The 11239-nt window shown below is 40.9% G+C and overlaps 1 protein-coding gene across 2 annotated transcripts in view; it reads right to left on the reverse strand.

The window, feature by feature from the left end:
* Positions 1–10730, reverse strand: part of TEX11 (testis expressed 11) — a 383978-nt gene extending 373248 nt beyond the window's left edge. For both annotated transcript variants that reach the window (XM_055376139.2, XM_004064340.5), the window contains exons 1-2: positions 10654–10730; positions 9753–9810 (exon numbers count right to left, since the gene is read on the reverse strand). In XM_055376139.2, coding sequence (XP_055232114.1) covers positions 9753–9789 — 37 coding nt within the window. In that variant the 5' untranslated portion in view covers positions 9790–9810; positions 10654–10730. The remainder of the gene's footprint in view (positions 1–9752; positions 9811–10653) is intronic.
* Positions 10731–11239: the final 509 nt, after the last annotated feature.

Here is an 11239-nt window from a genome sequence, read left to right on the forward strand (position 1 = left end):
TATTAGCAACTCAGCCCTGAACAGAATCCAAGGAAACTGCACCCTTTCCGCTTTGGCTGATGTCTACATGTCTCCTTGTAAAATTTAGTTCAACAAACATTTCTTGAATGCCTGGTGTCTTGCTAGGAATATAAAGATGAGTGAAGCAGTCTATGCCATCATGAGGATTGCACTACCAAAGGTAATTAAATTCTAAAAATTATAGTAGTAATCAGTCATGAGATCAAAGTAGGATGAAGGGAAAAAATTAAAAATAAATAAAAATTTAAAAATTATAATGTAATAAGTGCTGTGAGTGGAAGACGCTACAGGAATGTAAAAGGATTGCATAAATGCCCATTTGAGGGATGGAATATAGGAATAGCAGGATAAGCTTCACTGAAGTGTTACTTGAGGTGGGGCTGAAGGATGAGTTAGAGATTTCCAGGCAGATACTGAGGGAAAGGAACACGCCAGAGGGCAAAGCACAGAGGTGTGAAAAAGCACAATGAATTCAAACAAGCATAAGCAGTTATGTATGGCTGGAGAAAACACCATTAGAAAGGTATATAGGGGCCAGAACTTGGAAGACACTGTATGGCATACTAAGAAAGTTCAATTCTGTGGGTCACTCAATGTCTTTATTTTATAAACTGTATTTTTTTTTTTTTTTGAGATGGAGTCTCACTCTGTCGGCCAGGCTGGAGTGCAGTGGCGCAATCTCAGCTCACTGCAAGCTCCGCCTCCCGGGTTCACGCCATTCTCCTGCCTCAGCCTCCCGAGTAGCTGGGACTACAGGCGCCCGCCAGCACACTCAGCTAATTTTTTGTATTTTTAGTAGAGACGGGGTTTCACACTGTTAGCCAGGATGGTCTCGATCTCCTGACCTCATGATCCACCAGCCTCGGCCTCCCAAAGTGCTGGGATTACAGGCGTGAGCCACGGCACCCGGCCATAAACTGTACTATTCCCCCTAATAGGTGCATACCAGGTGGCATCAGTGATTATCTCACTGATTATCTGTAAGATTTCTGTACAGGCTGTATAATAAGTATGCTCATGATTCTAAACTATGTGGCCCTGTCTTGGGATATTTCCTAATAACGCTATCATTCTTAATCTGAGGATCCCATTGTTGTATTTAAAGGAAAAGATAGTTCAGGGAAGATTACAAATAAAGTCCTTTGAGATTCAATGAAAGCCAATTATCTTGACTGAGTTTTACTACTAAACTTTTTAGTCTAGATCTGCACTCTCTAATATGGTAGCAATACATGGCTACTGAGCACTTAAAATGTGGCTAGTTCAAATTGGGATGTGCTTTAATTGTAAAATACACATGGGTTTCGAAGACTTAGTTTAAAATAAGAATGTAAAATATCTCAGCAATTTTGTATACTGATTATATGCTGGAACAAAAATGTATGAATATGCTGGGCTATAGCATTAAAATTATTATTATATTAAAAATTAATTTCACCTGTTTATTTTTACTTTTTAAATGTGATTACTAGAAAATTTTAAGTTACATTTCTAACTCACATTATATTTCTACTGGACAGGGCTGGTATTGAGTATACATTGGAACTATATTCTGAAGACTTGATGAAACAAATTAGCTAATGTCTACCTCCCTAACAATCATCATAAATATAATAGAAAAAGAAAATATAGAGGCTGGGTACCGTGGCTCACACCTGTAATCCCAGCACCTCCTGAAATCTGGAGGCCGAGGCAGGCGGATCACTTCAGCTCAGGAGTTCAAGACCAGCCTGGGCAACATGGTAAAACCCAGTCTTTACAAAACATACAAATATTAGCCAGGCGTGGTGGTGCATAACTATATGTTCATGCCACTGCACTCCAGCCTGGGTGACAAAGAGAGGTCCTGTATTAAAAAAAAAAAAAAAAAAAAAAAAAAGGACCAGGTGTGGTGGCTCATGCCTGTAATCTCAGCATTTTGGGAGGCTGAGGCAGGCGGCTCACCTGAGGTCAGGAGTTTCACCATGTTGGCCAGAACAGCCTGGCCAACATGGTGAAACCCGGTCTCTACTAAAAATATTTTTTTAAAAATAGCCAGGAGTGGTGGCACACGCCTGTAATCCCAGCTATTTGGGAGGCTGAGGCAGGAGAATCGCTTGAACTTGGGAGGCAGAGGCTGCAATGAGCCGAGATGGTGCAACTGCACTCCAGCCTGGGCAACAGAGTGAGGCTCTGTCTCAAAACAAACAAAAAAATAATTAATTAATTAGTTAAAATAAAAATACAAAAATTAGCCAAGTGTGATGGTGGGTGCCTGTAATCCCAGCTACTTGGGAGGCTGAGGCAGGAGAATTGCTTGAACCCGGGAGGCGGAGGTTGCAGGGTTGCAGTGAGCAGAGATCGTGCCACTGCACTCCAGCCTGGGCGACAGAGGGAGACTCTATCTCAAAAAAAAGAAGAAGAAGAAGAAGAAGAAAATTGAAAATTTTCTTGAAACAAATGATAATGGAAACACAGCATACCAAAACGTATGGGATACAGAGTGAAGTTTATCACTATGAGTGCCTACATCAAAAAAGAGGAAAAACTCCAAACAACCTAATGATGCATCTTAAACAACTAGAAAAGCAAAAGCAAACCAAACCCAAAGTTAGTTGAAGAAAAGAAATAATAAAGATCAGAATAGAAATAAATGAAATTAAAATAAAAAAATATATATAAAAGATCAGTGAAGGCCAGTAGTGGTGACTCATGCCTATAATCCCAGCAGTTTGGGAGGCTGAGGTGGGTGGATCACTTGAGGCCAGGAGTTCGAGAGCAGCCTGGCCATCACAGCAAAACCCTGTCTCTACTAAAAATACAGAAATTAGCCTGGCATGCCTGCAGTCATAGCTACTCAGGAGGCTGAAGCACAAGAATTGCTTGCGCCTGGGAGGTGGAGGTTGCAGTGAGCTGAGATTATGCCACTGCACTCCAGCCTGGGCAATGGAGTGAGACTCTGCCTCAAAAAAAGAAAGAAAGAAAAATCTAGAAAAAAGGCCAGTAGGCAGGCAGATCGCTTGAGCTCAGGAGCTCAGGAGACCAGCCTGGGAAAAATGGTGAAACCCTGTCTCTACCAAAAATACAAAAATTAGTCAGAAATGGTGGCGCATGCCTATATTCCCTCAGGAAACTGAGGCGGGAGGATCGCTTGAACCTAGGAGGATAGCGCCACTGCACTACAGCCTGGCAATAGAGTGAGACCTTGTCTAAATAAATAAATAAATACTTTAAAAAGATTGAGGGGTTTGGGGGGCAAAAAGTTCAAAATGAATAACTAGCGTGGTATGAAAGAAAGAAAAAGCAAATTCAGTCTTAGCTATATTATTATCTAAAGAGAAAAATGATCAGTCCTAAATCTAAAGAGAAAGATTACAGGCGTGCATCACTTAAGGACAGGGATACATTCCAGAAATGTGTAATTTGGTGATTTTTGTCATTGTCCCAACATCATAGAGCAGTGGTCCCCAACCTTCTTGGCACCAGGGACCAGTTTTGTAGAAGACAATTTTTCCACGGATGGTGGGGGGATGGTTTCGGGATGAAACTGTTCTACCTCAGATCATCAGGCATTAGTTAGATTTTCATAAGGAGCATGCAACCTAGATCCCTCGTGTGGGCAGTTCGGGCTCCTGTGAGAATCTAATGCCACTGGCCACTGATCTGACAGGAGGCGGAGCACAGGCGGTAATGCTTGCTGGCCCGGGGCTCACCTCCTGCTGTGCAGCCAGGTTCCTAACAGGCCAGAGACAGGTCCGTGGCCCAGGGGTTGAGGACCCCGTCATAGAGTGTACTTACACAAGATGGTATAGCCTACTACACATCTAGGCTGTATGGTATAGCCTATTGCTTCTAGGCTACAAACCTATAACTCATGTTACTGTACTGAATACTGCAGGCAACTGTAACACAATGATAAGTATTTGTGTATCTAAACATATCTAAACCTAGAAAAGGTAAGTAAAAATATGATATAAAAGATTAAAAATGACTGGGTACGGTGGCTCACAGCTGTAATCCTAGCACTTCGGGACACCGAGGAAGGAGGATTGCTTGAGCCCAGGAGTTCGAAACCAACCTGGGCAACACAGGGAGATCCCGTCTCCACAGAAAAATTAAAAATTATCTGGGCATGGTGGTGCATGCCTGTGATTCCCGGCTACTCAAGATGTTAAGGTGGGAGGATTACTTGGGCCCAGGAGGTAGAAGCTGTGGTGAGCCATGATCATACCACTGCACACCAGCCTGGGTGAGAGAGTGAGACCCTACCTCAAATAACATAATAATAAATTTTTATAAGATAAAAAAAGGTACACCTGTATAGGGCACTTACCATGAGTGGAGCTTGCAGACCTGGAAGTTGCTCTGGGTGAGTCAGTGAGTGAGTGGTGAATATATGTGAAGGCCTAGGACATTACTGTATATACTACTGTAGACTTTATAAACTCTGCACACTTAGGCTACACTCAGTTTATAAAAGAATATGTTTCTTTCTCCAATAATAAATTTATCTTAGCTTACTGTAACTTTTTTACTTTATAAGCTTTGTTTGTTTGTTTGTTTGAGATGGGGTCTCACTCTGTCACTGGGGCTGGAATGCAGTGGTGCGATCTTGGCTCACTGCAACCCCTGCCTCCCAGGCTCAAGCAATCCTCCCACCTCAACCTATGGAGTAGCTGGGACCACAGAGTAGCTGGAACCACAGGCATGTGCCACCACGCCATGATAATTTTTTGTATTTTTGGTAGAGACAGGGTTTCACCATGATACCCAGGCCAGTCTCGAACTCCTGAGCTCAAGTGATCTGCCTGCCTCAACCTCCCAAAGTACAAACTTTTTAATTATTTTTAACGTTTTAATGCTTTTGTAGTAACACTTAGCTTAAAGCACAAACATTATACAGCTGTACAAAAATATTTTCTTTCTTTACATCCCTATTCTATAAGCTTTTTTCTGTTAACATTATTAATTTTACTTTTTAAACTTTTTGTTAAAAACTAAGACACAAACACATACATTATTAGCCTAGGCCTACACAGGCTCAGGATCATCACTATCACTGTCTTCCACCTCCACATTTTGTCCCACTGGAAGTTCTTCAGGGGCAATAAAATGCATGGACCTGTCACCTACTGCGATAATAGTGCCTTCTATACCTCCTGAAGGAACTGCCTGAGGCCATTTTACAGTTAACTTTATTTTTTATAAATAGAAGGAGTACACTCTAAGATGATGATAAAAAATAGTATAAGATAGCATAGTATGGTATAGTGAATACATAAACCAGTAGCATAGTCATTTATTATCACCATCAAGTACTATGTACTGTACATAAATGTACGTGCTATAGTTTTAAACAACTGCAGCACAGTAGATTTGTTTACACCAGCATCACCACAAACACATGAATAAAGCATTGCTCTACAACTTTATAACAGCTCTGACATCACTAGGTGATAGGAACTTTTCAGCTCCATTAAAATCTTCTGGGACCACTGTTGTATATGCTGTCCTTTATTGACTGAAATGTCATTATGCAGCACATGACTGTATTTTATGCTGATCATATCAAACATAGAGAATTGTGTTCTATTCTGGGTACCACACTTTAAGAAATAACACGAAAAGAATAGAGCATGTTTAAAGGATAGCACACAAAATGATAAGGGGACTAGAAACCAGGTAATATCAGGAATGTTTGAACAAACTGAGAATGCTCAATCTGAAGACACTTTCCGGGGTACAAGATAAGTTATCTTCAAATAGTTGAAGATGACATGCAGAAAAGGAGTTACATTTATTTAGCCCCAGTGGGTGTAATTATCTAGACAAATTTCTATTCCTTCTTGGTCTTGAATTTTTTTTTAAGACAGGATCTCACTGTGTCACCCAGGCTGGAGTATAATGGAGCAATCAAGGCTCACTGCAGCCTCCACCTCCTAGGCTCAAGCGATCCTCCCACCTCTGGCTCCTGAGACTACTACAGGCATGCAACACCACATCCAGCTTTTTTTTTTTTTTTTTTGGTGAAGACAGGGTCTCTGTTGCCCAGGCTGGTCTCAAACTCATGGGCTCAAGTATTCCTCCCGCCTCAGCCTCCCAAAGTGCTGCAATTACAGGCGTGAGCCACCAGGCCTGGCCTTGGTCTTGAAAATTTATTGAGATTGGTGATACAAAAAAGACTGGTGTTATGTCAATTCTCCTTAAGAAGGAATGAACTATAGCCATTGCTAAAAGCCATTGGATAGGCTTTTATGCTCCATTTTTATAAAACTTGACTGAAAAGTTTATGTGTGCATAAGAGAAAACTCAAACAGCCAGTAAATCTATGAAAGTACACCAACTTCACTAGTTATCAGGAAAATATAAGTCAAAACAACACCCATGTAAGATGATAACATTTGGGAAAATGAAACTGCCTGAAGAGTATATGGGAACTCTCTGCACTATCTCTGCAACTTTTCTGTAAATCTAAAATTATTCCAAAATAAAATGGTAAATAAAAATGACAACAGTCTTCAAAATTGTAAAATTTTAAACGTCTGACAATATCAAATATTAGTAAGGATATGGGGAAAAGGGAGTTTGAATTAAGACCATTTTGGACAGCAATTTGGCAATATCTATAAAGTTAAAGATGCTCATAGCTTTTGACTCAGCAGTTACACTCCCAAATGTAAACTCTAGAACTGCACTGTCCAATATGGTAGCCACTAGCCATATGTGACTATTGAGCACTTGAAATGTGGCTGATCCAAAATGAGATGTGCTTTAAGTATAAAATACACGCCAAACTTCAAAGACTTTGTACCAAAAAATGTAGAATGTAAAATAACTTATTAATAATTTGTATATTGATTATGTTATAATAACATTTTTGATACACTGAGTTAAAAAATTAGATCATTAAAATTATTTTCATCTGTTTAAATATTTTTAATATGACTACTAGAAAATATAAAATTTTATGTTTTTGCACCATATGTCAGTTGGACAGCACTGCCCTAGAGCCTCACCTACCAGTAGCTCAAGAAATAAATCAAGGCCGGGTACAGTGGCTCAAGGCCAGGAGCGGTGGCTCTCACCTGTAATCCTAGCACTTTGGGAGGCCGAGGCGGGCAGATTGCCTGAGCTCAGGAGTTCCAGACCAGCCTGGGCAACACAGCGAAACCCCATCTCTACTAAACTACAAAAAATTAGACAGGCGTGGCGGCATGCACCTGTAGCCCCAGCTACGCGGGAGGCTGAGTCGGAAGAATTGCTTGAACCCAGGAGGCGTGGAAGTTGCAGTGAGCCGAGATCGTGCCACTACACTCCAGCCTGGACGACAGAGTGAGACTCTGTCTCAAAAGAAAAAAAAAAATCAATCAATGTATTGAGGTAGTGAGTCATACCCAGCATTTCTTTTCAGTCAGATCTTTTGCTGAATATCCAGCATTTTTTTAATGAGAAAAATAGAATAGAAAATATCATAGTGTACTGCATGTAATAAGGATAAAATTTTGTTTTATTAAACTTTTGACACAGTATGTATGTACTGGGATGTGATCAAAACATTTTCTTGCCATGAGTGGTAGTCAAAGATGTTTTTGAAAGTTTCTGTTAAACTCTCAGAAACACAGTGTTCGTTGTAGCATTGTTGTTTGTAACAGCAAATATTTGAAACAATTTTTATGTCCAACAAGGGAGACTGAATGAATAAATTGTGGTACATTTACGTTCAATGAAATACTACTCATCAGCAGTGGAAATAAATGAACTAAAAGTATTCATATGGGTAAATATTGAAAACACAGCCTGGCACAGTGACTCACGCCTGTAATCCTAAGACTTTGGGAGGCTGAGGCAGGCAGATCACCTGAGGTCAGGAGTTTGAGACCAGCCTGGCCAACATGGTGAAACCCCGTTTCTACTAAAAATACAAAAAATTAGCCGGGCATGGTGGCACGTGCCTGTAATCCCAGCTACTCGAGAGGCTGAGGCAGGAGAATCGCTTGAACCTGGAAGGCAGAGGTTGCAGTGAGCCGAGGTCACACCATTGCACTCCAGCTTGGGCAACAAGAGCAAAACTCTGTCTCAAAAAAATATATACATATATATGTATATATATATATATATATATATCCCAATGCTGAGCAAAAAAAGGAAAAAAGAAGACAAGCTGCAGGAAAAAGAAATATAAAATAACTATTTATATAAAATTTAAAAAGAAAAATGGTACATGTAATCTTTTAGTTCTTTGAAATATCTGAAGCATATGGCAAGCTTAAGATTTGACAAAACTCAGTGGTAGATACACAGATGTTCATTATATTATTTTCTATACTTTTCTGTGTGATTCAAATATTTATGTAAATACAAAGTCTCAAATATTATCAACTTAAGAGTCATAATCCCTATTCCATCTTTATACCTTTAAGATATTTTATCCTAATTTAAAACTTAAAGTAGATAGTAGTGGGCTTTATTGTTATTGTTTTAAAATAACAAATATTGGCCTGGCATGGTGGCTCACACCTGTAATCCCAGCACTTTGGGAGGCCGAGGCAGGTGTATCAACTGAGGTCAGGAGTTCGAGACCAGCTTGACCTACATGGTGAAACCCTGTCTCTACTAAATGCAAAAAATTAGCCAGGCATGGTGGTGCGGGCCTGTAGTCCCAGCTACTTGGGAGGCTGAGGCAGAAGAATCGCTTGAACTCAGGAGGCAGAGGTTGCAGTGAGCCAAGATGGCACCACTGCACTCCAGCCTGGGCAACAAGAGCAAAACTGTCTCAACAAACAAACAAACAAACAAACAAAACAAGCAAACAAAAAACAAGTATTAACAAAATGTTGACCTAAACTTTTTAAAATCATAGATTTGTAGCCACATTTCTTACCACATATTTCATTATTATATGAATGTGAAGGTACCACAGGTCTCATTATTCCCCAAAAACAAAGATAGTACCACAAACTCTCCTATATCTAGCACAGTTGAGGAATCTGGTGTTCTGGTCAGTCAAATTGCTTTTGTTTATTGAGAGTTCCCATAAATAGCAAACATGGATTACCAATTTTCAAAAGAATTAAGACACAATAAAATGTACTTAAATCTAAAACTACACAGGATATAATTTATTTTTCACGGATGATTATGGAAAGGAACTCCAAGATCTTGCAGTAATTTTTTAAACTTATTTTTATTGCAATAGATTTATCTTCCAGATTAAACGTTTTATTTTGCATGCCATAAAAATCCTGAAAAAAAAACAAGTTATGAATTGTGAATTCTGTCTCCCTACACTAGTTCATAAAAAGGTTCCCAATGTGTTAAAAGTAGACATTGTTTCTGGTACATAAATGAGAAAACCTGGAGCTATGGACACTGCAAAAAGACAAAACTCAGAAACAAAATATTTAGATTTTTTTTTTTTTTTTTTGAGACGGAGTCTCACTCTGTCGCCCAGGCTGGAGCGCAGTGGCGCAGTCTCTGCTCACTGCAAACTCTGCCTCCCAGGTTCAAGCGATTCTCTTGCCTCAGCCTCCTGAGTAGCTGGGATTACCACGCCCAACTAATTTTTGTATGTTTAGTAGAGACGGGGTTTCACCATGTTGGTCAGGCTGGTCTCGAGCCCCTGACCTCGTGATCCGCCCGCCTCGGCCTCCCAAAGTGCTGGGATTACAGGTGTGAGCCACCGCGCCCAGCAATATTTAGATCTTAAAGCAGCAGTTTGACATTATTTTGTACTACCACGTAGAGCTACGTACCTTTAAAGTCCATGGAAAAAAAATCATCATTGTCCATTTTTAAATCTCTGGCTCAAGCCTGTGAAATAATAACATATTTTAATACCCTGTTTTATCCTCTAGTTTCTCAACAAATTTCTTTCCAGTGAAATGTTTCCCGTTACTTGTTATCCAAAGGGAGAAAAAAAGGCTGAGTAAAGTTAAAAGCCCATGAAAGGGCTTTTGTGAGGGGCAGGGCCAGGCTGCCAAGTTACATAAAAGGGACCTTTTCTTACCATAAGTCTGCCTGGCAACGGGGGAAATGGAGCTGAGTGGTACCCTGTTATTGGTCTGGCTGGGTCTCGCTGCTTCTTCCTAATTGGCTCAAAATCCGCTTCCGCTACCAACCGCACATTCAAAGCATCCAATCACTCACGGTCCTTTTTCCCGCTCTGTGAGAACGCTAGCACCTTCAGTATCCTGCCCCCAACGGTCATGAACAGTTCTGCTTCAACGTAATTTAGGTCCTTCAGCATCTAAACAACAATAACTACTATCTCCAGTTTTCAGTGGCCCACCACCACTCCCCATACTCCTCCATCCTCATCAAAAAACATTACATTGCCCCCAACGGTCATCAACAGTCCTGCTTCAACGTAATTTAGGTCCTTTAGCATCTAAACTACAGTAACTACTATCTCCGGTTTTCAGTGGCCCACCACCGCTCCCCATACTCCTCAATCCTCGTCCAAAAACATTACGTTTGCCCATCTTCGTTCGCCTTGAGAGCGACGAGCAGTTCTGTGGTACAAAGTCACTGCCTTAGGGCCGCTCTAAAAAGTTTTGGCCTAATGGCTATAATATATTCTTGCTAGTTATAAACTACCCAACTAACTTGTGCTTGAAGCCTATTCTACCCCTTCCTGCCCACTAAACCACTCACCTCAGCCGCAGCCACCAATGCCGCCTGCTCTCTCCACAACCTCCGTCCACAGCGCACGAGGACGTTCAGAAAACTCCGCCCCCTAGCGACGCTAGCGGTGTCACGCTAGGCCACTAAAGCCACTCCCACTTGGCCTTTACGCTGTGTCACGGAGCCTAAGCCTTGCAACCCAGTCTAGACCTTAGATCCTGGGGATGCAGTTCAGAGAGTCAGTCACTTGGTGAGTTCAGGGTGAGAATCACTGAGAGTAAGCAAATATGATGTAATTCTGAAAGCATACGACAACGAATTGAGGGAAAAGTGCAGATGGCCAGGATTACCAAAAGGAGAGCAGGACTTCACACACGCACAAAAAAGAACAGAAAAAGAAATAAAGCAAGTAGACATTGTTGATCACTGGTTATGCAAGAGTGGCAAAGGTCAGAAATAGCAGAAATATTAGAAGCTGAGGAGACTAGTCGAGGCCAGCCTGATCAACAAGCCAGACTGCACCTGAACCAAAAAAAAAAAAAAAAAAAAAAAAAATTCCAGGTGTGGTGGCATACGCCTGTAGTTCCAGCTACTTGGGAGGCTGAGGTGGAAGGAT

This window comes from Gorilla gorilla, chromosome X (assembly GCF_029281585.2).
Source record: "Gorilla gorilla gorilla isolate KB3781 chromosome X, NHGRI_mGorGor1-v2.1_pri, whole genome shotgun sequence".
NCBI classification, from domain to species: Eukaryota; Metazoa; Chordata; class Mammalia; order Primates; family Hominidae; genus Gorilla; species Gorilla gorilla.